The 27,294-nt window shown below is 44.3% G+C and overlaps 1 protein-coding gene and 1 pseudogene across 1 annotated transcript; both read left to right on the plus strand.

The window, feature by feature from the left end:
- Positions 1–13,551: 13,551 nt before the first annotated feature.
- Positions 13,552–13,698, plus strand: LOC120581873 (uncharacterized; annotated as a pseudogene).
- A 1,549-nt stretch (positions 13,699–15,247) lies between these two features.
- ADRB2 (adrenoceptor beta 2) lies at positions 15,248–19,406 on the plus strand. The gene has a single exon (XM_039836491.1). The coding sequence runs from the start codon at positions 15,555–15,557 to the stop codon at positions 16,806–16,808; it is 1,254 nt and encodes a 417-aa protein (XP_039692425.1). The 5' UTR covers positions 15,248–15,554; the 3' UTR covers positions 16,809–19,406.
- The last annotated feature ends 7,888 nt before the right edge of the window (positions 19,407–27,294 follow it).

Genomic DNA, 27,294 nt, shown 5'->3' on the forward strand with positions numbered 1-27,294 from the left:
AAAGAAAATTATGAGAACTAAAAGGTGATTTAGATGTAGTTTAATGTATGAACTAGTGGCAGCATCAGGTGATAAGAAGTGACCTACTTAGATAACAGAGCCAATAGTGTGAATAAATAGATAAAAAAAAAAAAGAGCTAAGTACTCTAGATTTTATAGACATAGCTAAAATTCCGTAGGCATATCCTTTACTTAATTCTAGCTTTGCAAAAGAAACACATGTTGAAGGTAGAAAATTTGGGAAACAGCAAAGCATGCAGAAGAAAACTTAAATTAACCGTAACTTTCTCCTCACACACATAAAATTAAAATTTCTCTCTGAATTACAAATGCTAATGGACTATGAAGGACTCCCTGGTGAAAAATGTTCTTTATTCTTTTTCACCTTTTCTGCTTCTTGACAGACTCAGGATTTGAGAATTCTTATTAGCCAGGCAGGGGTAACAGCGCAAGGGTCCACAGAAACCAGGAAGATGACATTACAAGTGAAACAGCCGGGGCGAGCCACTGCCACTGCCATGATAAATGTTGGCTGACCACTAGCCAGAAAGACAGGGACATTCGGGAGTGGTGGAGACTGTGGCAAACTCAAGACCATGTGCCCATTATTCCACATTTCCAGTGTGGCTGGCTCACTGATATTTTTTAAGGGCAGTCAGGAATCTGGAATTTTATGTGAAAGTCTCCAATTTTTGAAATGTTAGTCCCTAATTAATTTTTTAACTCTTAAGCCCAAACCAAAGACATCTGTAGGCCAGATGTGGTTTGTGGCTGCCGACATGAAACCTCTGCTAAAGGCAGAGAGGGTAGGGGCTCACTGAAGGTCTTGGGCAAGGAAGTAATGAGAAAGCATTTGTAGACTCAAGGCGGTAAGAAGAGAATCTTCCAGGTGAGTGATGATCGGGGCAGTGGAGAGGGAAGCCAGCGAGGAGAGGAGGGGGTATGGTGTTGGGAGAACTGACACAGAGAGAGGGACCAATGTTGCAGTTTTACATAAAGGCCTAGGGCCCCTCTGTTCAGTTTTGAGGAAGGAAGTGCCTTGCTTGGTAACAGACAGCTACAGAGGAGGAACTGCTTAGATAGAGACACCTCCTCCCAAAATAGCAAAAAGACTAAACAAGCCATTGATTCTGGGGCTTGCAGGCAGAGCCCCAAAGGTGGCCGTGAGAGAAAGGCATGTGAGCTAAGCAGTCTCGACCAGAAGACAAGGGAAGGGAAGAGGAACGAAGTTAGAACACAGTCCTATACCTCAAAAGGACTGGGATGCTTAGCCCGAAAAAGAAAAGGCACCATATGAGTGGGCTGGTTGCTGCAAAAAGTACTTACTGAGCATCTCTGCATATGGCAAGGTTCCCAGCTGGTGCTGGGTTTGGGGGACATAGTGATAAGAAAAGCAAATAAAATCCATGTTGTCCCTGCCCTGTGGGAGTCTTCTGGAAAGATATTGATTGAATAATCTCACAAATAAATGCAAAGGTGCAAAACTGAGATAAGTGCTGGGAAGAAGGGCGCTGCCTTGCGAGGGCGTGTTCCAGAGGGTGGGGGCCTAGACTTCCAGAGGAAACGAGGATTCAGCTGAGAGCTAAGAGATGAGTAAGCACTCATGAGCTAAACGGCGGGAAGGAAAGGCTCACAGGCATCAGGAACAGCCTGTGCAAATGCCTGGCTCGCGGGAAGGACTGAGAAGGCCAGTGTGGTCAACCACACCAGGAGGGAGATGAGCCTCGTTCTGTGCAGTCTGCAAATGCCTCCATTAGCAAGGCTGCAGACACACCTTTTAGAAGATACTGATGGAGGTGTTTGGGATTTGTTGTTTGCTTTTAGTTCATTAAAATAAAAAGCTAACATTTATTCAGTTCCACGCGTCCCAGGCCCTGTCCTAAATCATCGTCTCACGAATCCACACTATGGCCTCCGAAAGTACGTGTTCCCCTCACCACTGCTGTGTAACGAACACCCCCAAAAGTTAGTGGCTTAAACAACAATCATTTTATTATCTCTCTTGATTGTGGAATGGGCTCAACTAGGTGAGTTTTGCTCAGAGCTTCTCATGCATTTATAGCTGGATGGTGGCCGGGGCTAGAGTCATCTGAAGACATCTCTCCTTGTGGCTTCTCCACCTTGTGACTCCTCTTTGCATGGAGGTCTCTGGGAAGTGTAGGTGGTGGAGATCTTTCCCCAGAGCTTCGGGGGAGACAGGCAGAAAAGGACAGTCTTCATAAAGGCTGCCCCTGGAACTGCCACAGTGGCATTTCCGTTATATTCATTGGTCGCAGCAGTCACAAGTCAGACCAGATTCAAGGGCAGGGTGAGGGATTGAAATAATAAACTTCACTTTTTGATGGGCCATGGCACGAGCATATAAGAGGGAGCTATCAGTGATGGCCAGCTTGGAGATAAGCCATCATAGTCATTGACAATCGCCATCGCCATTTTACACACTAAGGGATCAAGGTTGAGAAAGACACTTCCCCAAAGTCACAAAGCCAGCAGCAAGTAGCAGAACTAGAATGCGGACCCAGGCCTATCCGACTCCAAACCAGCCTGCGTTTAACCATCGTGATATTCCTTTAGCGAAACAGGGTGGAGCAATGGGAAAGTACCATTTCTGCTCCAACACTCCCTCAGACGGTGTGACACTTCGCCTGTGGGCCTCAGGCTCCTCATGCATGCGGTGAGAGTTGGGCAGCTCTGGGATTCTGAGGTTCTGAGCATCTGTGTTGTACCCTCTGAGCCGGTTGGTCACCAATGGCTCCTTAGTGCCCCAGCATGCCAGCCCCAGGGTAGGGCAGGAGCCTCTGCTCTTCCTGCTTCCCTGTCCCCTTAGCAACGCTCTCTTCGGTCCCCTGGCTGCCCTGTTTTCCCAGCCTCTGCTCCACTTTTCCCCTTGACTGTAGCCAGTAAGCTACACCTTCAGTCTTTCGCCTCCACAGCTCCACAGCCTCCCTTGAGCGGCTGGTTTCACTCTTGATTTGCATCTTTACAGAGGCCGGCCAACATCTTTTTTATGCCAGACAGGACACATCTGGCTTTGCCGCGCTTTGCAAATAATCGGTAAGTCATGAGAGTGTGCCAGATGAGAGTTTATGCTCTTGTTTTGAGCGAACTTGCCAAACTGTACACTAGAAGGCAAACCCATTGAGGACAAGTATTGCATCCGACTTACTCATCGCTGTATCAACAATGCCTTAAAAAGTGCCTGGCTCACAGTAGGTGGTCAAAGCATATTTGTTGGTTGTACCTGCTAATATTTTCTCTAAATCCCTGGCATTCAATTCTTTAAGTTTCCATTTTTTGGGTTCAGTCCATCCTCAAAAATATGGGAGCTTAATTTTCCTCTCTTATCTATTCTAATTTCTGATATTTCTTTTCTCCTTATTGGTTTTCGTGCATCTGATATTTGTTTCCTAGGAACATTCTCTTTCGACTTAAGCCATTGAAATTTAACTTGCCTCTGGGCTCTTTGTTTTTTTCAAGTCCCAACTAAAATGTAAGAATGAAAAGCTGTAAGAGAGATTGAGAGTCAGAAGCCCCAGCTTCTAGATCTATTCCTCCTACAATTTCTGTGATATTCCTTAAATTCCTTCTGCACCACAGATCTGCTTCCCCACTGTGAATGGGTACCTTTTTGGCGATGGAAGGTTTGCACAAATCTAATTTTATGCAGAATCAGGTACAAGTGGAGCCCCTCTGGTTAGAAAGAGGGGGTATGCAAGGCCACCCAAAAGCCCTTTTGCTGTTTGCAGCTGCCTCTGAGGCACCTCTGCTGAAGCAGGGGCTCTCCTGAGCTAGGCAATCCTTAAGGGCTCTCCGATTCTGAGGCAAAATGATTCATAGCCCTGTTAATCCACTGAACTGTCAAAAAAGGCCTGCATCAGCAGAGAGAGATGGAGGAGATACACACTCATATACACTCCAGATAGAAAACAGGCCCGAGAAACTGCTTTAGCAAACTCAGTCTTTTCTCTTACTGTTTCCTCATTTGTTCAAGTTTTTGCTGTCTTAATTTTCATTTCCTGCTTCCTTCTCACATTCTTCCTCTTCTCCCCGCAAAGAAATAACTAAAAAATTCTAACGATTTCTACTTTTACTTCTTTGCTGTTATCTGCTGTGCATCCCTCCCCCCCCCACTCCTGGTCTCCATAGTTACAGACTTACTGTTGCGTTCACTCACTTTGGCTTAAATTGCATCTCAATTTCTTCACCAAAAAAAAGGTAATGGTAGTCAAAGGAAAGGACTCTTGTGGCCTTAACAGTATATTCTATAATTCTGTGGGGTCTTATTCTTTTTTATTGAATTTTGCTTTTTTAATAGTACTCATAGTAAAATTTCAAATAGAACAGATGAGTAAAAAATGAAAGTAAAAATATACTCTCCTGCCCTCCCCACCAGCCCTATCTCCCAGTCCCTAGCCCTCTGTATTAAATACTGTTAACTGTTTCTGAGTGTCTTTCCAAAATAGAAACATGTTATTTACACAAAAAGATGATACACATACTGTTTTGTTTCAACCCTTTTTAATTACTATCTTGGAGATCTTGACAAATCAGCACGTATATATCTACCTCATTCTTTTGAACTGCAACATAAAATTCCATTGTACACTCATTTGTTGAATCTATTGACACATCTCTCTGTTGATGTGCATTTGTGTTGTTAGGTAGATGCTGCGGACAATGGTTTGTTTATACAAATGGGGACGTGTTACATTGTTGTGCAATTAGCTTTTTTACTTTATGATATTTTGGGAATTGCTTCATACCGGCCGGTATAGAGCTACCTCTTTTAAAAACAAATTATTTTTTAGAACAGTTTTAGGTTCACAGCAAAATTGAGAGGAAGATACAGAAATTTCTTATATACCCCCTGCCCCTACATATGCATAGCTTCCCCCACCAAGATGGTACATTTGTTACCATTGATGAACCTACAACTGACACATTATCATCACCCAAAGTCCGCAGTTTGCATAAGGGTTTGCCTAGGTGATGTATGGTCTAAAGATTCTGACAAATGTATAATGACATGTATCCACCATGTAGTATCAGGCAGAATAGTTTCACTGGCCTAAAAATCTGGGCTCTGCCTATTCATCCTTGCCTTCCTCGTAACCCCTGGCAACCACTGGTCTCTTTACCATTTCTATAGTTTTGCCTTTTCCAGAATGTCATATAGTTGGAGTCATACAGTATATAGCCTTTTCAGATTGGCTTTTTTCACCTAGTGATATGCATTTGTTTCCTCCATGTCTTTTCATGGCTTAATAGCTCATTTCTCTTTAGTGCTGAATAATATTTTATTGTCTGGATGTATCACAGATTATCCATCACCTACTGAAGGACATCTTGGTTGCTTCCGAGCTTTGGCAATTCTGAATAAAGCTGCTACAGATACCTGTGCTTGCATAATAATTCATAGTATATCAATACATTAATTAATTTAGCCTTTTTCCTTTTATAAACATTTAGGTTATTTTCAGTTCTTGTTTATTGTGCTAAATAATACCCCAAAGAATATCCTTTATGTATATCACTTATATGTCTGTGTGCATATATCTCTGAAAGAAATTCCTAGCAGTGGAATTGCTGAGTCAAAGGGTATATGCATTTAAAATTTTAATGACAATAACAGTGTCTACCTGAGTCTAGTTCCAACCCCGAGTTTTTATGAAGCATTAAATTTTCCAGTGTGATAGATTAAAAAAAAAAAGAGTTTCTCCTCGTTGTTCCTGGATTTTGCATGTAGATCCACTCACTTCCTTTCATCCCTCATTGCCCAGATGACAACTCCATATGCTCCACAGCTTGCCACACGCCCCTTTCCCTGCATTAACCTGAATTCTCCACTTGCTGAGGTCTGGCCTATATTTTCTCAGGGCAATAATCACAAACACCTATAGGAATGAAGCCTTCACTGTCAGCCAGCCTGACAGTCGCACACACATTTGTGCCTCTGATTCTCACCACCATTCTGGGGTCAGGTAGGAGAGGAGTAAAAATCTGCTTTACAAATGAGGAAACAAAGACCCAGCAGAGAGCCGCGGGAGCAGCACCATAGCAACCTCCTTGCCAGATTGGTTCCTTTCCTCATCCGTTCGCTTGGCACAGGGCTGCCGGGCACACCTCTGTGAAACGGGCTCATTTATCCCACAGTTGGCTTTTTTCTGGATTATAGTTTTCCATAACCTGTCTCACCCCTTCCATGATTTCTCTTAAGCCTCAACTTCTCATCCCAGCAGTCAGGAGCTCTCAAAATATTATAGCTCAACACCCTGCTCTTCTCATACCAGCTGTCATAGCTCTCTTGGAATAGTAGCTGCTCCTCAAGCACGGTTTGACATTTCCCACTTCCATGCCCATTCACACTGTTTCTCCTCTGTGGTCTTCCCTTTTTCCATGTCTGACTACCAACATCACATCCACTCCTCGAGACCTGCTCCACGGCCACCAACCAAATGAAACTTTAATGATTTCCTTTCACCTCCCCGTAACTAACAAGACCGGCCTTCTGTCGAAGGCAGGTGTCTTTTTTTTTATACTCCATTTATAGCCTTATCATACCCCTTTCATAGTTATGCTTCTTGTCTTTGCTACTGTTAAGTCTTTGAGAGGCAGCACCATGGTTAACTGCTAACTATGTCCCCTAGGGCTTTCAGTAGGACCCAGAAGTAGTTTCTATTCAGTAGGACCCAGAAGTAGTTTAATATTTTCTAACGTAACAAAAATAGAATCATTTTGTGCAATCTGGAATACAATTTGCTTTTTTATGCTTTATGATAAAGCGTGAACAACTTCCTGGGTTAGCGCATTTAGATCGGCTTCGCTCTTTTTAATAAATCCACATCACAATAGATATGAATTTCATCAAAGTTATTTAACCATTTCCTCCTTCTGAACAATTAAGTTTTTAAATCTTTCTTCATTACAAATAGAATTGGAGCAATATCTCTACATACTAACCTGACATTTACGGAAGAAATTTCTAGCAATGGAATCGCTGGGCGAAAAGACAGATACATTTTAGTAAATGCTACCAAGTTACTCTCCAGAGAGCTGTGTCAATTTATTTTCTTAAAAAAAAAAAAATCCCATTAGTCTCTTGGCTAAAGACTCCTTATTATCCAATGCTCACCTGCTCGTTTGGAAGGCTTCCCAGTGCCTCCTCCCCTGTGTTCATGTAGGGAGATGGGGTAAATTAGTCCTTTTTTGCCTATAGCCTCAAGTTCCTAGCTCTAGCATAGCATTTACTCCATTACTTGGAAGTCAAGTTTATGTATCAACCCCCACTAAGAGCCTTTTAGTTCCTTAAAGGCAAGAACTCTGCCTTGTTTATTTCTTTATACTCCTCAGCCACATACTTTAAGAATATCTAGTGGTGTGGTGTGGTGTGTGGGATGTGTGTGTGTGTGTGTGTGTGTGTGTGTGTGTGTGTGTGTGTGTGTGTGTGTGTCCAAGGCGTGCTGGGGTAGAGGTGGGGCCAGTGCAGGGCATGTGAGGAGAAGGGAAGGGAGTGAAACAGGGGAGTGCTGAGAGAAAGGGGCATGGGCAAAGCCCAGAGGCTCATGGCCAATGACCTTCAACCTCTAACATCTTCTTTCTCTTTTCAGAAATCGTGACCAGGATGCTTGGCCCAAAATCTTAGCCGTTTGGCCTTTTTCCCATAAATAATTAGAAACTGCCTCCTCTTTGCTCCAGCAGTCTGGTAAAACTTAGCTGCAAGGCCCCGACTGCCAGGGTACTTCTGCCTAAACATGCAGTCCTCTCTATGAGCGTGAACTTCTGCATCTGATTCCAGAGTCAGGGGTTCAGAGTCAGCCTTTTGATAAGACAGAGCTGCATTTGAAGCCCTTCTGCTTCTTTTACCTACCGTGTAACCTAGGCCAACCTGTTTAATTTCTATAAACTTCAGGTCTCACATCTATAAAATGAGAATAACTGTGTCTGCTTCGAAATGTAGGTGAGGTGCTAAGCCCAGTACATACGTAAGGTGCTATGCCCAGCTTCTGATATCTAATACACACAAAATAAATAAAAACTGTGCCTACTGACTTTCAGACCCCTTAGCAAGCATTGATTGGCTATGATGCAATCACTTCATTCAACCTTCGCACTTGACAGATGAAGAAACTGAGGCCCAGGGAGGGGCAATCAAACAGTAGGTGTGAAGGCCAAGATAGCACTTGCCTTCATCTGAGCCCAGGGCACGTTTCGCTACTCCACAGTGATTAGACGTAGCTGGGGCATCTGGACTACGCTCCTTGACCCAGTGAGATTTATCTTTCAGTGCCACTCTCACAGAAGTCCCTGCTTTGGAGAAAGGCCAGTCCTGTTTCCTTTCCTGCGTGGACTGAAGGCATTTCTCTCCCTTTGCCCTTCTTCCCCAGCCACAGTCAGCTTTAACTTCTTCCCTTGTTTTTTCTTTAGCTCTGCTCCTTGCCCTCCTCCTCTCCAGCAGACTCTGCTTGATGGTTTCACTTCTTCTTTTCTGCAGGGCTCACAAGATGCTGTGCATTTCTGTTTCTTAGGCTCCAGCCCTGGGTAGTTTGCACTTAGGGGGGATCTTCAGCCCAAGAGGCTGCATCTTCTCTGTAGGAGGTTTCCTGAGTGCCATGGCTACCAGACCTTTCCATGGCTTCTCCAGATTTAATATCAAGAATTAATTTCGCATTTACTATGTGCCAGGCCAGTTCTAGCTACTTTGCAGATATTAACTCACATGATCTTTGTAACAATCCCATGATGTTGTGATATACTATTATCAATAGCCCCAATTTACAGATGAGGGAATGGAGATGCAGGGAGAATAAGTCACTCGTTCAGGGTTTCATAGCCCAGAGTCAGAGGAAGAAGGACTTCGAATCAGGAGGTTGGCTCCAGAGTTGCTCCAGAGCCCCTCACCGGGTCAGGCAGGGCCCGGGTCTCCGTCTGAAACCACGCACTGCTGTGATTCTCCCCCTGGTTTCTCTGGGGAGCCCTTCCTTCATCAATCACTTGCTCGCACACAAATCTTCATCTCAGCAGCAGCTGCTAGGAAACTCAACCTAAGATATCACCCAAATATTCACCCCAAAGGTCACCACTATTAGTAGCTTGATGCATACGAAGGATTTTTTTCCCCTGTTGGATCAATTTATTCACTCATTTAAAGGACTACCCATCCAGAAACAAATGTCCTGAAATGGAAACTGTGCTAGAACATCCAGAATGATGATAACGATGGTGACGGTGGTGGTGATGATGATGACGATGATGACGACAGCAATAAACACTTATTTTGGAAATACTGAGCCAAGTTCCTTAAGTGCGTTATTTCATTTAAGCTCCTGTAAGGGAACAGTTCCACTGTAATGACAACCACCCACAGACACATCACCTCAAATCTATTTATCTCCTAATCATTATGGTATTTTAACTTCCATTTTGATGTCCAGCCGAAACCTCAATTCGATATGACCGTATCTGAATTCATCACCCCTTCCTGTCCTACAGACACTCAGGCCACCACTCTCCTCCTCTCCGTTTGAGAATGCCCCCCGCTCCTTTGACTCATCCCCCAAGCCCCAGCCAAGCTGAGTTCTGCCAATTTGGTTCTCTCTCTTCCTTTTCAAACCCAGTTTTTCACACATTCTATCTAGTCCCTCAATAATCATCCAAGGGATGTTAGCATCACTTTACACAGGAACACTCTGAGACCCATAGGATCTAAGCATATTGCTTGAAGCACTCAGCTGGTTAAGGGCAGGACCAGGACAGGAATCCAGATCCATCTGGCTCCAAAGCCCATGCTCTTTCTAGCACAGTGATGTTTATCATTAGCACAAGTCTGGGATGAGATACCTTTAGATATAATAGAAATTATTTTAAATCCTTCAGTAATATTACATAAAATAACAGGGTACTAATAAGAGCTTTCCCTTTTCAATTTTTTTCAGTCTTTAAAAATAGATGAAGTCCCATTCAGTGGTAAAATACCATTAATATTTTCCCAGGACTCGCTAATCTTCCTTCTCAATAAGAAGAGAACAGGCCTCAGGTTCAGAACTTTGGCAGACAACAAAATCTAGCTAGAATTTATTAACATTGTTTCGTGCTCATGGTTACCTTCTATTTATGGCAGATGACACCAGTTTTCCATGCGCAGCAATGGAAGTAAAACCAAATTTTCTTGAAAAGTAAATGTGTTTGAGTTTTAGAAGTAAGTCGATGTCGAGAAAAATATTTAGTAAATAACAGTACACCTGCTACTCAGAATAGCAGGAATCATAATGGTGAAGCATAGGAAAAAAATATCTGAGTTGTTTTGTAGCATATTGACAGTTTTTGCTTGCCAACTCTTCAATAGCTCATCTCCTCAATGACCCTCAATGTGCTTTCTTCCCACTACGGGAAGGCTCTTAGATGTCACCTAGCCCAAATCCCACTCCCATTTCATGGATGAAGACTGAGGCTCAAAGAAAGAAGATGACTTCTTTAAGGTTATGTATAACATAGTTGTTATACATAACAACTGGATATACATAACATAGTGGAACCAGAACCTAGTTCTACCAATCCCTATCCATACTTTCTCCTCTGCACCAAAGTACTTCCATTACAAAGAGACATTCATCAACACACTATTCATTCCCATATCTGGAGTCTCCATCCAAATAATCTTGCTCAGGTTCAGCCAAAGAATTAAGCCCTATATCCTAAGACAACTATTACATTGTATGTAATGACTTCATCTCTCTCTGTCCCTAGGAAGGTAATAGCTAGGTACCATCCTTGGGAAAATTGGGGAAAATAGTCACTCAAACGATCTTCTGTGGGATTTGATTCTCTTGTAAAACCCAAACTGAAAGAAGCTACTAGAGTTCAGCCCTTTTGAATGATTGCAACTCCTCAGGCCAAAGAGTCCTTCATATGACCGACTGAAGTCTCTGCTGCTTTAATAAATGGCATCTCCCTTTGTTCAGTCTCCTGAAACACAGAGAATTTATTAGCATGTCTCTCATAAAAAGCTAGCATAGCAGGAAATTAAATTCATCTGGTATAATCAGCTGTTCCGAAAGCTTTGCTGGTTTCTCTGCTTACTTTATGGTTGCCAAGGTGATTTCAAACTGATCTGTTCGATGACTTGTTCTAGGATCATTGCAGGTATTGATGTTAAGGTTAGTCATCGACAAACCCAAGGATGACTAATAGAGGCCTGCCATGATGGTAAAGGAGACTTGAGGCCCAAGGGAAAAAGAAATATTTAACCTTAAGAGGAGAGAACTCAGAACTCTAAGGAATTCTCTCAAAAGTTTAAGGACAGTCTTGGGGAAGAAAAAGACTTGTTCTGAATGGCCTCAAGGGGGCAGACTTAAGATCTCTCAGTAGAGACTATGAGAAGATGAATTTTAGTTCAATATCTGAATAGTTGGAGAAATGTACACAAGAGCTGGTGAACTTGCCTTCACTAGGGATGGCTAAGAGTTTTGGCGGGAGCATTTTGTAAGGAGCTGACTAAACTATGAGATGCTCCATTCAAAAATCGCTAACGTTTCTTTCAGCCATATAACTCAAAGATAATGGTAATTTTCATTACCATCCTTCTTTCTAAAGAACCAAGTTCTGTTGCCTTTTTCACAGCAGTTCAAAATTAAAATATGTTTCTCATTACCCACGTTCAAGAGGTTCTTTTACAATACGATCCGAAAAGACAAATATGCATTCTATACATACATTTTGATTCAAAAGTAGTAACAATAATAGCTATCTCTTTTCCAAGGCATCATGCTAAGCACTTTGCATGCATTTAATCTCATTTAATGTAAATGTAATGAGATGCTATTGTACAGAAGTAATATTAAAGACAGACATTTAAGACCATCATTTAGAAAGAAATCTACAGATGTTTCTCTGCTCAGGGGATCATGAAGATGGAAGGAATCTTGTCTAAACCAAGACCAGGACAAGATTGTCCTAAGCCATCAGCTATTGGTGTGAGGGCATTCCCTGGCAACCACAGAGCCTTATTCCTATTCAAACATTCATTCGGTAAATCAAAATGTGTGTGTGTGTGTGTGTGTGTGTGTGTGTGTGTGTGTGTGTGTGTGTGTGGTTTTATTTTTCTTTATTTTTCTTTTTTTCTGTTTGGCAGGCAGGAAACAACAAATTAGTGTCTTAAGGGATTGACAAAATATGTAATTAGACACTATCAATCACCATAAGAGCTTGACTTTTCTATCAGATAAAGGTGTATTTAGTCTACCAAGAACTTTCCAGTTCAACTGAAGCATTAACTCTCTAAGGCCACAAGTCCAGTAAGCAGTGCCAGCCAAGCTCTTCCACTGGGAAATCAAAGGACAGCACTGGGCGGTGAACACGTATGAGGCCAGAAGCAGACTTAGACTCCTAATCTTCTCTGCCGCCTTCGACTGGACGCTTCTTATTTCTGTACTTCAGTTTCCTCATTTGCAAACTGGAGTCTTAGAAGGGGGTGATAAGCTAGGCAATCTTTTAAACTCATTTCCATTCTAACTTTTTCTAATCCTATAATTCTAAAAGGAGGTCAGGAGAAGACTCTTGGCATGAAGACAACATGTTAAAATTCCTACCAGCTTGGTGAAAGAGGAAAGAGGGAGAGAGAAGAGAGACAGACAGACAGAGAGAGAGAGAGAGAGTCATCCATTTGTCAAGGCTGGTGGGCAAAGACCTGGAGCATCCTTGTTGACATAAGCAGACTCTCTCTCTTGTTTTAGTATTTGTGGTTTTTTTAAAAAAGGTGTTTCCCCAAATATTCAAAGTTAACATTTTAAGTGACTTATGTGTATATCTAGATGATCAAATAGTTTGTCCTAAACAGACTTCCCTTGTTCTTTTTGTTGCTGTTGTTGTTATGGGAAGGTTAAACAATATACTTATTTATTCCATAGCTTCACAAACAGGAAGGAACTCTTAAATGACTTAGTTCCACAATTCGGGGCAGATGTATATTTAAAGAAATGTTGTTGCATAACAGACACTGCCTCTTCCTAAAATGCATCATACCAGAGCCAATTTTGGAAAACATAAATATAGGGTGGGTATATTTTGAAAACTATGTGAACATAATAGATCCTTAATTAATATTTGTGGCTTTCACGGGAAATATTTGTTTTTTAAGGCATCTGTCTTGCAAAAAAAAAACAAACACATTTCCACTAGTGTGAAGGAAATTAAAGGAGGCGTGTAGGTTAAATTTTGTTTCTGAGCTTTGCCTTTGGAGTAAAAGTCAAAGTTATTTTTGTCCTGAAGTATTTTATTGTTCTATTAGAGCAGACTAACAACATATTCTAAACTACTAAGTAACTTACATAAATTTCATTTATAATCTACTCTTGTGTGGCATTTCTATGTGCAAAAGCACTTTCACATTATTATTGTATCATTTGATTCTCACTCAGCCCACTTTATTCCCCATTTAGAGACGGAGGAAATTAGGCTCCATCTTTTTGATTTGTCTTAGATGGGAGGATCTGACTCCTGGCTTTCCAATTTCAGTTGTAGAGCTTCTTCCCTTCGCTCCATCCCTTTCTGCATATGATCGCTTCTCCGCCTTTTGGCTAAGATCAAGTGTAATATCTGTCCTTTCTGCATATGATGACACAGTATGTTGAAAGGATTAAAAAATGGGCTTTTGACTCAGGCAGACCTGGGTTCATCTCCTGCTTCTGACACTGCCTGGCCCTGTGTCCCTGGGCAAGCTATATTCCTCTTTGAGTCTCATTTGTGAATTAAGCTAAAAATAGTACCTCCCCTCCCCCATCACCATGGGACTGTGGGATTAAATGGAATAATGCATGAAAAGCACATAGCAGAATGTTCCATAAATGTTAGCCATTGTTAAGTTATTATGTAATCTACAAAATATGTTGGTTACACTGCATGAAATACTTTCAGTTTTTCAAAGATACTACTAATACATGTGAAATCGAACCCTGAAATTTAATTTATTTTTAATTGTAAAGTCACATGCTAGATTCGAAAGATAGTATTTCATAGACAAAGACCCTAGTTTGAATGCCCGTTTTAATTTTTTTTTTTTAAAGAGAAATTATCTTTTGCTTTCTGTGGCTTCAAACTTCCTTAATGTTAACATTTGTAATAATCCGAGCCATATGAAATTGCCATTTTTTAAAGTCATAAACAACAGAACTTCGGTGATTTGAAGTGCCTCAGCCCAACAGATCGACAAACCTCCCAGCAGATGAAAGACAGGATTTTTCTAGTTTCAATGGGATTACTGAAAAAGTTGAGATTGGAAGGAAAGTTATTCCATTTTCAATGCATTTTTTTCCGCAACAGATAATGAGAGAGTGATGCCTCCTAAGAATTAAAAATTAAAGCATACAACTTTTCTCTGTCCCAAAACCCACACATGCATACATAGTCCAGCTCCAAATGAAACCTAAAGGGTGAAATTGTGTCTCAATGTCTGCAAATTTCCAAGGAGGGCACCGAAAGTACTTGACAGCGAGCGCTGAGGAAATCGCAGCTGTTGAAGTCACCTCCTGTGGCCTTGCCAAATGTTTGAAAGGGAATATGCCTGCGCGCGCGCGCGCGTGTGCGTGTGCGTGCAGGCATGTGCGTGTGCGTGTGCGTGCGGCAAAAGGCCGAGGGATAGCCCGGGGTGCATCGGTATGGGATTTGGAGTACCTGGGTGGGGCACGCTGCTTGCCTCCAAGTGAGCGTTTGTGTTGTTTACTTCTTTGTGTGCCCATGCCTTTCTGCTTCTGGGTGCTTCTGTGTTTCTGGCCGCGTCTCTGTGTTGGACAGAGGTGACTTTTCGCCTGTCGGCTCCGGTGTGCGCGCGAGTGAGGGTGCTTGTCGGTGCGCTGGACGGGTGTGTCTCAGTGCCGTGGCTGTGGTTCCTTATAAGCCTGAGCATGTCTGTCGGGGTGTATGTGTGCCTGCCCGTGCGTGTCTCCTTGGCCACTCGTCTCTGTTTCCGAATGCGAGGGAGCGCCCGTGTGCTGCCCCTCTGCCCTGAGACCTCAGGACACACAGACGCCCAAGGCGGACAGGTAGCAGCCACAGAAGAACCCAAAGCTCCCAATTGGACTGGTAAGCACGCCAGCCCCGGCTCCAGCCCTCCAGGACCAGCCAGGGGAGCCGGGAGGGGTGGTGTCTTGCCGCCGTGAGCAGCTGGGCCCCGTTCGGGCCAGCCCCAGGAGGGGGCGGGAGAGGGGAGGGGAGGGGCGGAAAGGGGAGGAGGCCTCGCCCCTTTGGGGCTGCCGGTGCGCCATTGGCGGAAAGTTCCCGCACGTCACCGGGGAGGCAGTTCCTCTAAAGTCCTGCTCACATAACGGGCAGCGCGCACTCCGAGGCGGCTGCTCTAGGTCGCAGGCTGGGACCGACAGGCTCCGCGAGCCCAGAGCACCCCGCAAGCTGTGTGCAGGACGCGCCCCCACCACACCCACCTCACGGCCGCTGGATGAGGCTTCCAGGCGTCCCCTCACTGCCCGCACTGCCCTGCCGGAGGTCCGCCCTCTGAGGCGCGGCCAGTGCGCCGGCAGCCAGTGCGCTCACCTGCCAGACTGCGCGCCATGGGACAACCCGAGAATCGCACCGTCTTCTTGCTGGCGCCCAACGGAAGCTATGCCCCGGACCAAGACGTCGCGCAGGAACGGGACGAGGCGTGGGTGGTGGGCATGGGCATCGTCATGTCGCTCATCGTCCTGGCCATCGTGTTTGGAAACGTGCTAGTCATCACAGCCATTGCCAAGTTCGAGCGTCTGCAGACGGTCACCAACTACTTTATCACCTCCCTGGCCTGTGCTGACCTGGTCATGGGCCTGGCGGTGGTGCCCTTTGGGGCCAGCCATATCCTCATGAAAATGTGGTCTTTTGGCAATTTCTGGTGCGAGTTTTGGACTTCCATTGACGTGCTGTGCGTCACGGCCAGCATCGAGACCCTGTGCGTGATTGCAGTGGATCGCTACTTTGCCATCACATCACCTTTCAAGTACCAGAGCCTGCTGACCAAGAATAAGGCCCGGGTGGTCATTTTGATGGTGTGGATCGTGTCAGGCCTTACCTCCTTCTTGCCCATCCAGATGCACTGGTACCGGGCCACCCACCCAAAAGCCATCAAGTGCTATGCCAAGGAGACCTGCTGTGACTTCTTCACGAACCAAGCTTATGCCATTGCCTCTTCCATCGTGTCCTTCTATCTGCCCCTGGTGGTCATGGTCTTCGTCTACTCCAGGGTCTTCCAGGTTGCCAAAAGACAACTCCAGAAGATCGACAAATCTGAGGGCCGCTTCCATGCCCAGAACCTCAGCCAAATGGAGCAGGATGGGAGGAGTGGGCATGGACATCGTAGGTCCTCCAAGTTCTGCTTGAAGGAACACAAAGCCCTCAAGACTTTGGGCATCATCATGGGCACGTTCACCCTGTGCTGGCTGCCCTTCTTCATTGTCAACATTGTGCACGTGATCCAGGATAACCTCATCCCCAAGGAAGTTTACATCCTCCTAAACTGGGTGGGCTATGTCAACTCTGCCTTCAATCCCCTTATCTACTGTCGGAGCCCGGATTTCAGGATTGCCTTCCAGGAGCTGCTGTGCCTGCGCAGGGCTTCTCTGAAGGCCTATGGGAATGGCTACTCCAACAGCAATGACAGATCTGACTACGCAGGGGAGCAGAGTGGATATCACCTGGGGCAGGAGAAAGACAGCAAACTGCTGTGTGAGGATGCCCCAGGCACAGAAGACTTTGTGAACTGTCAAGGTACTGTGCCTATTGATAGCGTTGATTCACAAGGGAGGAATTGTAGTACAAATGACTCACTGCTCTAATGCGGTTTTTCTACTTTTTAAGAATCCCTCCACCCCAACAAAACACTAAACAGACTATTTAACTTGAGTGTAATAAATTTAGAATAAAATTGTATAGAGATGTGCAGGAGGAAGGATAGCCTTCTGCTTTTCTTTTTTATTATTATTATTTTTCTAAGCTGTAAAAAAGAGAAAACGTAATTGAGTGATTGTTTCTTGTACAGTTCAGTTCCTCTTTGCATGGAACTTCTAAGTTTATGTCTGAAGGGCTTCAGTCCCAGAGGACCTGGGGCTGCTATGTTTCGATGACTTTTCTGACTATCTACCTCATTGGTCGAGTATTAGGGGTAATATATTGCTGCTGGCAATTTGTATCTGAAGGAGGCCTTCCTTCCTGCACCCTTGGCCTGGAGGACCCGGAGTCTTGTGGACCTTGCAGCTGTGAACATGGACTCTCCCCGCTCCTCTTATTTGCTGAAACAGGGTGTTGTAGGCAGGGATTTCAGGGGGAGCTTCAGTTGTTTTCCTGAGCAAAGTCTAAAGTTTACAGTAAATAAATTGTTTGACCATGACTTCATTGCACCTGTTTCTCCAAACCCCCTTGACTGGAGTGTGGTTGCCTCCCCCATGGGAAACCACAGGTAAACTGTGTGTAATAAGTGCACAGTGAGTTCCTGTGGGATGGCACAGGAGTGACATGCCCTTTCATTGTTTAACCCTTTCATTTGCCTTTGAATCTGCCATTGCCAACCCGGACCTCTCCTAACACTAGGGCCCAGATCAGATCTGCCGGCTCCCAGCCTAGTTCGTCTCACTGGTCTTACGGTGATTATTCTGCGTTGTTACATCAGAAACACTGACTCATAGAAATGGAGTTATGAGCATCTATTGTGTCCCTCTGTACTCCCCCACCACCCACCTTCCAGTTCTACTTGCTTAATAACTGCTTATATTTATGTCTCTGCTGTATCTTATAGTGGAGAGCTTCGTGCTGCCTCAGGGTTTGGCATTTGAAGGGTAAGGAAGATATTTTTGTGAAAAAACTGCTAAACTCTGCCCCATAATTCCAAGGGAAACTGAAAAGGCATCGGTCAGAGAGAGAAAAGCTGGAAAACACTTAACCGATGAACCTAGACATAGTATTTTAACCCCACCCTCCTTCTTTACTTCTGTTCCTTTTCCCCCTCTTCCTGTGACTCTGCACTGTTATTTGGTCCAGATAACCCTCTGTGGTGGAAGGCCTGTGCACTGTCCAATGTTCTGCAGCATCTTTGGATTCTACCCCTTCCATGCCAATAGCACCCCCTGAGTGGTGACAACCAAAATTGTCTCCAGATATTGCCAAATACCTTTTGAGAGGTGAAATTGCCCCTGCTTGAGAACCACAGATACAATTCAAAAGTCCTAACAGATTTTTAGACTCTGTCTAATGTAAGCACTTTATCTTGCACAGTCTCCAAGAGGGATTTTTCATGGTTCGCCCGGTTAATGACAGAGCCTGGGCCGGCGTTCCTTCCACTCTATCCTGCTACCTTCTGAACTTACTTTCCAGCTGCCCAGAAACTGGCAGTGAGACGTGAATTGTTTGGGAGGGTTTATCAATGGAGGCTAGGCCTGGGAGCCGTTACTGCCTGTTTGTGGAGATTTGATAATGCTGCTAAGAGGTGCATGAGGGAAAATCACAAAAGTAAACACATTTCTTCTCCCACCCCTTTTCTATTTTTGCCTATGTGTCTGAGCCAGAGCTTGGCCCAGGTTTGACTGAGTGGATCGTCCTCCTTGGCAACGGCAGCCTGGAGATCAGCCTGCAGGGTTCATTGCCATTTTACTTGCTCATCAAGCTGACTCCACTTTTCTCTTCCCTTCTGCCCCAGCCAAGGTCCCCAACCAGAAAAGCGCTGGCCTCTTCTGCTTCCTGTCAGCTCAGTGATGGGTGTCTGGGTGAGCACTGAGCTCTCAGGAGAAAGTTAGATGCTCACGACTTTGGAACGTGCCATGGCGAATTGGAGAGTATCTGCCATTCAGCACTCTTCCTTTTTTTCCCCAAGGGTTTTCATACCTGTTATCGCATTCTCCTTCTTTTGCTCTGAGCCCCACACCCAGAGATGCAGGCAGCTTCTCCAGCTAATCTTCACACTCCTGGTAACCTCACTGGATCTTGAACTTGGGAGAGCCTATAGGAAGCATTTGACATCGGGAGAGACCAAAAACCCATGAGGGGGAATGACCCGCCCAAGGTAAGAAGCCAAGGATGTTAGAGATGGAGCTTCAGCCAGGGAACCGGCTATCATTCTAAGAACTGGTATATTCTCCCCACCACACGCCCACTGAATTCTGCCCTTACCCTCAACTGTGGAGGCTTTTCTCTGGAGCTGTCACATAACAAATTCATTTCAGTGGATGTTTTTATTGCTTTGGGGTTCTTAAGAGAAAATTCAGGCAATAAATAATCTTCCATAGGGACAAAAGAAGGAATTGTTCTCTTACTCAGCAAGAGTCCACTAGGATCCTCTCAGCGTTTAGGGAAGCTGGGCGGTTCCTTAACTCTTTATGACCCATCAGGAATTTCAAGCCACTTTAGGTAGAAATTTTCCATAGTTTCATGTCAAAAAAAAAAAAGAGAGAGAGAGAGAGAGAGAAGTTGAAAACTTTTCTGTCCTCATTTGTAAGTCCCATAGACAATAAATATTAATAGACAATGTTGTATATATACTGTTTTGGTTAGAGGAGCGTCCGACATAATTTCAGTTAAAAGTTCAGATATAAATGTTAATTCAGATTCCCAGCTAAAAGGGAGTTTAGCCATATTCCTGTCCCTTTAGGAATGCTTTAAAAACTTTGATCAGTTTAAGGGGCTTGACAAACAGGAGCATTTTGGGCGTGTCTCAACCGCTGGCTTTCTATCTCCTTTTGTTTTGCTTTGTTTCTTTTGGGGGGCAGGGATTTGTCAGTATCCCTCTGTTTGCTGACAGGTTGGTTATATAAGGTTAGCGTTGGCCTCATCATCATAAAATCTTCTTTGCCCGGACAGCAAGTTCTCAGATTCTGTCAAATGAGAACCTTATCCTGAGAAGCCAACAGGTGTGCACAGTGGCAGGACAGGGTGGGCCTCCCCACCAAGATCATTATTGGGTAGGAATCTGGGGAAAAAGAGCTTGGAAATAAGAACTGTCATTATAGGGTGCTTAGAATGTTTCCGATGAGCCTATTGCCAAAAGAAGCCGAGACCAGAATCAGATGAGGGATATTTATGGAGCACCCACTGTGCGCAGTATGAGAAAAATATAGGCTTCACTCTCTGCCTTCTGTAGCATAATGTTAATAACACTAAGTAGATTCTTTTATGGAATCTTACTAAATGTTAAGGACTGTGCTAGGCACCTTTTAGGCCTTATGTCATCTTGATGCAAGTAGCATAATTGCCTTCATCTAACAAATGAGAGAACTGAGACTCAGAAAGGTTGAGTAACCGTCCAAAGCCACCCAAATGGCTAGTTGGAGTCAGGACTGGAACCCAGGCCCATGTGAGTCCAGCAGCCATGGAGCCTAGCACACCTGCAAATCAGGAAGCAGCACAAGGCAGTTTATAATCTGTGCCAGAACAAGTATAAGAACTGGAAACGCAATACCTTGTTGAGAGAAGAGGGAGATTGCCGTGGGTTGGGGCAAGGAGGAATGTTCTCGCCGAACATGTGACTGCAGAGTTGCTGGGGCCTGGGACAGGAAACCAATCGCTGAAATGCCTAGTTTGCTTCTCTGAGTCTTTGCTTTGTCTTTCCATCAGAAAAATCGGTCCGAACTGAAAAGAGGATATGAAAGCTTTAAACCAGCACAGGGTAGAGCAGAAACATATCCCGGCAAATTCACTTTTAGTTCCAAAGTTGGGAAGTTCTAAAAGGATCAGTTAGCTGAAATTTGGGGAAAATTTGGCAGGCCTAAGCGGCCCTATGGGTGTGCTCTCCATTTTGAGCTATCGTTCAGGGCAAAAGGGAGATGATTTCTGACAGCAGAAAGAAAGGAGCCTCGATGCACTTTGAATGAGACTTTTCATTGACAGTATAACGTCCACTAAGTCTAGCTCTGTACCAATCCCTACTTCACTGACAGTGCAAATATAATGTGAAGGAGAAATTTTTGAAATACCTAAGAGAACAAACTTCCCAAGCACTTTCAAGAACTTGAGAAATGCTGGTGTCTTGAATAAGAGGCAGGGTGAGGTGCAGAGGCCTGGATCTGTAAAACAATGGGGCCCGTGCACTGTCAGACTTTGCTCAGCTCTGAATTTCTATATATATTTAGAGGCTAATTCAAGTTAATGGCATTTGTCATAAAAATAATGGTTGACTATCGAAGAAGAGAATGATGCGAAGGTGGACTATTTGGTGCACGATAACTGCCTTCAAATATTTAGAAAACACTGGAGGAAGAGGGGCCGAACAGTTTTATATGAAAAGCAGAACCTCGCAGGCGGGTAGATTTCAGCTCAGGTGAAGGAAAAACTTTTCTAAGAGTGAAATAGTTTCTCTGTCAGAATAGTAAGCCTCATTGGGAGCATCCGAGGGAAGCTTGAATGAAGCTCTCTGCAGGATGAAGCACACGGGAGCTGGACTAAGATCCTTCCCAATCGGAGAGTCTATGTCCTTGAAAACAATAGAACCGAATACTTTTAGGAAGTAGTCAGATCATTCCTTAAGTCCAGCTAGCCTTCTCCCCAATTCCTCTGGATTTCAGAGGTTTCACTGCATTCCTAAACAGGAAAACCTCTGGCGGGGGGGGGAGTCAGGATCTCAGCCGTCCTCGGCCGTGGTGGAAATCCAGAAATAGAGCAATAAGGTTAAGCAGTTTTCCAAACTATTAGACCTTTTCATCAGCTGCTCTTCCCATGCCTTTTGCAAATGACCTACTAACTCCCAGAGAGAAAATATTGAGAGCCGCACAGTCCTCTCTGCAAAGCCTATTAGGTCCTTCCCCACCCTTGGAATCGCTGCACTTCCTGTGGTCTTTCCTTCACCCTCACAGGCATGGAAGGAAGGAAGGCAGGTTTCTGGCCAGCACAGAGCACTTTGGAGCCCTCTAGTCCAAGAATCTGGAGACACGGGGTCCGACGCAGCCCAGTCGTTAACCAGCCGGGCAGCCTCATGCAGGTCACTTCTCTTCTCTAGATCTGTTTCACCATCTCCAATGAGAAATGGTTTCATTGACATGAGTCCTACGTTTCCTTCATTTTTCAAAATCCTGTAAGATTTCAGGAAGTCTTCAGAGAGGCACATCTGGCTCCATCGCTTTTACTTTAAAAGCACATTTTTTTTTTCTTGTTACATAATAAAACATATTGTAGAACATTTAAAAATATATGAAAGCACAAAACAAGATAAATCACACATTATGTGACCAGCTAGACACAGCAGTCGTTACTTGTGATGCATGTGCTCCCAACCTTTATCCTTAGCATGGCTATACCATGTGTATAAATATATATGTTTAAATAAAAATGGAATTAGATTATTTATATACTTTTAGACCCACTGCTAATACTTTTACAAACGCCTCCTGAACATATTATGATCCAGATAACATAATTCCTACTGGTCTATTGGTCTGGCAATATACAGTGGTCAGCAGTTCTCAAATTTTATGGGGTACAAATGAATCATCACCCCAGAGCATCTGGACAAGTAGAGCTGAGCTGGGGCCCAAGAATCTACCTTTTAGCCAGGTTTTTCCAACACGGGTGGTCTACAGACCACATTTTGAGGAACAAGGTTGCAGAGATACATTTTGTAAATTAAACAGGATATCCCCTCCCTGCCCTTGCTAGTGGATGAGGAGATGTTTCTATACTAGTGTCTTTGAAAGCGTGCTCTCCGCACCTGGGCTCTAATCTACTTTCAGAACATGGGTTCTTTCCGCCTTGGTAAATGCCTCTGCCCCAGTTTGTGGACTTGTGATAAAATAAGTCTATTCAAGTTATATAGTGACCAATACCTACCGTTTGAAAGTGCAGTAGTCTGTTTCTATGTCCCAGAGCACCTCTCATGATAATGACTAATGATTATATTCGTCCCCATTTTATCAATAAGGAAACTGAAACGTGAAGGGGTTAACTCAGTTACCAATGATCGCTCAACTCTTAGAAGTAAAACCAGGTGTTCTGAACCAGAGTCCCCGCTTCACCACTAGGATAGGTGAACTTTGCCCCTCTTGGGGGTCGCATAAGAGAACAGGAGGGAGACGATGCTGAGAGGACATTTCTAATGGGTACATTTTGTCTATGCTCCAGGGATTATTTTTCAGAGGCCGATTAATTTCTGAGCCTCCGAACTAAGGGGCAAGCCCGTGCCATTTAGGTAGGCTGTGGCTAAGTATAAACCAGGAAACCAGATTGCAGTGAGAGCTGGCAGCACGCTCTCCTTCACCGTCATTCAGCATGGTGGGAGTCAGCTGCCCCTGGCAGCTAAGAGGCAGAGGGAGGCACCTGGCAACAGCACACTGGTTTGTGCTGAGTCAAATCACTACTTTTGGGTCAGGAAGACTTCGACGTTCAGAAATGGGGTTCTCTTCCCCTTTCTCTGCCCAGGTTTGTGTCAGCATCTGAGGTTTCACATTAGAGAATATCAGGGTGGGACAAGCACTGAGCAAACCCATCACCTCCTCAATGCGCTGACCTAGAAACCCAGGCTGAGTAAGGCGGGCTCAGCCATAAGGTAGTACAGGGGCCAGGAGACGATCATTGCTCTTGGCTCGTTTCATTATTATTTTTCCAGTGCCGTGAAGGGAAGACTGGAGTTTCTGAATGTGTTCATTTATCCAGGAAGAGAAAACAATTTTTAAAATCACAATAGCAACACAAAAGGACAGTCCTAGGGAACTCCTGTTATGTTTTTAATCACACAATATTAACTTTGCAGCCTGAGGTCTTGTGTCCGAAAGCCACAGCTGCCTTTTTGGTGATGGGGTGGGTTGGGGGGAGGGGAGAGGTTCCTTCGGTATCTCGATTCTGTCTCTATTCTGCTACCTAGTTTTTCTCTTTATAAAAAGCCTATTATATGTTTCTTAATGTTGTAGACAACCCTAGCGATCTCTCGGTGAGTTGTTTTGTTTTGTTTTGTTTGTTTTGTTTGAGAGGTACTCACCGTTCTCATGATATGTATTGCATCAATAAGCCTGTTCCGCTCACAAACATCCAGACAATCTTTCTTGTTTTAGTTCCTAGCTTCCTCAGCCTAAGAGAACTGAGGGTCAACCTCAAAGGCCCGGGTGGCCGGCCCTAGAAACCTCTTTCTATAGGACCGTAGAAGGGTTAATGGTGTCAGTTTTGGTGTGAGTTTCCTGACATTATTGTATTTTATTGCAGTGGCTCCCAAACCCTACAGAGCCTGAAAATGATTTGGGGGAACTTCTGAGAAAATATGCCCCCCGCCCCTGAGAGTTTGGCCTAGCAGGGCTGTGGTTGAGGGCTGGCGATCTGCTTTTTGCCACAGCTTCTTCCGGAGGACTGTGAAGAGGTGCTCTAAGGATCACAATTCAGGGACCGAGAGATGACACTGTCTTCTCCTTCCTGCCCTCCCCCGCTCAAGGGCACAAAATATAGGCGTGTAAAAAATGATCCCATACAGCGGTATGCATCGTGAAAATAATAATGCTGTCAGATAAACAGAATCCTAATTTTCTTGCGTTATCAAATAAAACAATATAGGTGAAAACAGTTTATAAATAAAACATTACTATAAAAGAGGAAGGTGATAAGAGCCTTGAGCAGTTAGGCACTTAATTAGAAATGTGTTTAGTGACAACATAGCATCTACACAGTTATGGCCCCAATAGCGTCATTGTCACCTGGTCCCAGATCCTCTGCCTGTGGACTGAGAGGTGGCAGCACAAGAAGAAAAGGGGATTTTACTTCTGTGATGGGCTCCTCATCCAGTGCTCCTTCCTCCTGGCCACTCTGCCTTGGTTGAGTCAAATTATACGAAGTTCTATATGAATCAGTTTGCCTAAAGTACATAACCCTCCTACTTAGAAATCTGAATGGGGACCCACCCAGCTGCGGAGAAGAATATGACTCATACGTATACATACACCTCCACAGATGCACACACCCAAATAAACACACACACACACAGACTTTGGCATCGGTGCCGACACCCATATCGACACAGATACACACATGCGTTTTCACAGGTACATGTTCACATCGATATTTGTGTTTATTCCCACATATACACACATATAGGACACAGACATACTCAGCCCTAAACATTCTCCCTTACATAAATACACACGTAGGGGTTCCTACGCACTCTTCTGTATGCTTCAAATCGACAAATGTGCCATTTCATGTAGTCATGGTCCCTAAGTGCTACCTGAGGACAGGTTCACATATTGACCCCTCATCCTAGGTAAGTATATACATCTATGATTTAATACATGTCTATTGTGTTCTTATGTGCCGGGACCTGTTAGGTACTAATGATCAGTGGGTGAACAAAAACACTTTATCTTTGCCTTTACTGAGTCTGTGTGTAATGGGAGAGGTAAGTTTTTTAAAATGCATGCAAAATTGCAGCTGTGGTGGGTGCTATCTATGAAGGAGGTACAGGGTGTTTTGAGAAAAACTGACTAATACAGAGAGCTTGGTAAAGATTCCCCCAAAAAAGTTAGGTTTCAGCTGAGAGCTAAAGGACGGCTAGATTCTTTCTAGAAAAAGAAGGGAGAGAAGAACATGCCACCCAGGGAGAAAAGCAATGTAAATGTCCTGTGCTAAAAGGAAGCCTCATGCATAGGAAGGACTAAGCAAAGGTGAGGTATAGCTGGTATGCAGAGACGGGGAGCATGGAGGGAACAAGCTGGGCCTGCGAGAGGCACACAGGTGCACATGTGAAGGGCCTTTTAGGCTGCATTAGGATTGGGGTCTTTATCTTAAGAGCATTTAGAAGCCATTGGTATGCTTACAGCAGAGACCAGATTTGGGTTTTGAGACTATCTCTGAAGATAGACCTACTCATGCAAAAGCATTCTCACGCAGATAAGTGCAATCTTATGGGATCATAGGTATACTTGTGTGTGTTTTCTTAGAAATGCATACTCACATGTAAGTATTGTCTTGCAAATGCTGCCTCTGTGAACACACCCATATGATTTATACTCATGGCATATATAAACCCAGTGGGCGTTGGGAGGCAAGGTGACACCCTCCTCACTGGGTACCATCAGGACTAAGCCAGTCCTTGGGGAGGGACCAGGGAAGTGGTGGATGAGAGTCAAGCCCTCTGACTTTGGAGTTTGGGGCTTTGAGGTTTGGCCTCATGCATGGGCCTCCAGCTCTGTTCCCTCTTCTCTTGGCTCAGAGCACCCAGTGACAAGGTGGGGTTTCTTCCAGAACACGATCATTGACTATTCTTGGCCTGGGCAAGGAGAGGAGGATGGGCAGGTTGGGTTGCATAAAGATTGCCTTGTGCCCTCGCAGAGTTGTAAGCAGAGCCTCTGGCCAGCTCCATGCCTGGACTGCTCTTTGCATAGACTTGGCGAGACCAAGAAGTAAACATAAGGATGGGAAATCAGAGGTCTGCAGGTCCTGGTGGGGACCGTGGGGGGACTTGAAGTAGTGCATTCCAGAAGTAACCACTTTGGGAAATGTGACACTGGAGGAAGAAACGGGACAAATCCCGGCAGGAAAGCCTTTTTAAGGCAATCGTCTGACTCTGTCCCTTACTGCCTTGGCACAATAAACTCATGTACACACGTATTTACACATTAATGAATTTTCCTCCAGTGGGTGTAGCATCTCACAGCAGAGGAAGTAGCAAGTAATTTATCAGTCACAACACCCTACATTATTTTCCCTCCAATGAACTAGAACTACACTTGTGTACATTTTGCTCCTGTTTATCAGCAAAGACAGCGAGGGCCTTGACCAGAGCCAGCAACAGACCCCAGGAAGACCAATAAGAACATTCATACAGAATTAAAGACTTACCTACAGTCTTACATCTCAGGACCATAAAGAGGTTCCCAAATAATTTTTTCATAGCCTAAAGACTCCTACCCACTGAGATTGTATGTTTTCAAATGTGCACTTGGAAATGTTTCCTTCCATAATTAAAAGGAATTATATAATGTAATTTGAAGCTCTTTTTATTTTGCTTCAGGCAGTGTAAGGAACATCCTTCTTTTCTCCCAGTTGGGTGCTCTTTTATGCTATCCTGGCAGTGAGCTACCAGATCCATCAAGTGCTGAAGGCCACAGCACTGTACTTAAGGGGACACTGTGTCGTAACAATCCCTCGCATTGATCCAGCACTTGGCAGTGTACAGAGGGCTTTTATATCTGCTATCTTATCTAATCTCCACAACTCTTAGGTCAGCATGGTTGTTCCTATTTCACAGATAAAAAGACTGAGGTTAAAAGATTTGCCTACGGTCACGGAGCTAACACATGGCAGGGCTGGGACTTGAACTTAGATCTTCATACTCATCCTCAAGAAACAACACAAGTCTGGCTATGCTTT

The sequence above is a fragment of the Pteropus medius genome, unplaced genomic scaffold (genome assembly GCF_902729225.1).
Source record: "Pteropus medius unplaced genomic scaffold, Ma_sr-lr_union100, whole genome shotgun sequence".
NCBI classification, from domain to species: domain Eukaryota; kingdom Metazoa; phylum Chordata; class Mammalia; order Chiroptera; family Pteropodidae; genus Pteropus; species Pteropus medius.

What these genes read in the sequence shown, in the direction of transcription:
- ADRB2 (XM_039836491.1), top strand. Translation starts at nt 15,555, where the DNA reads ATGGGACAACCCGAGAATCGCACCGTCTTCTTGCTGGCGCCCAACGGA.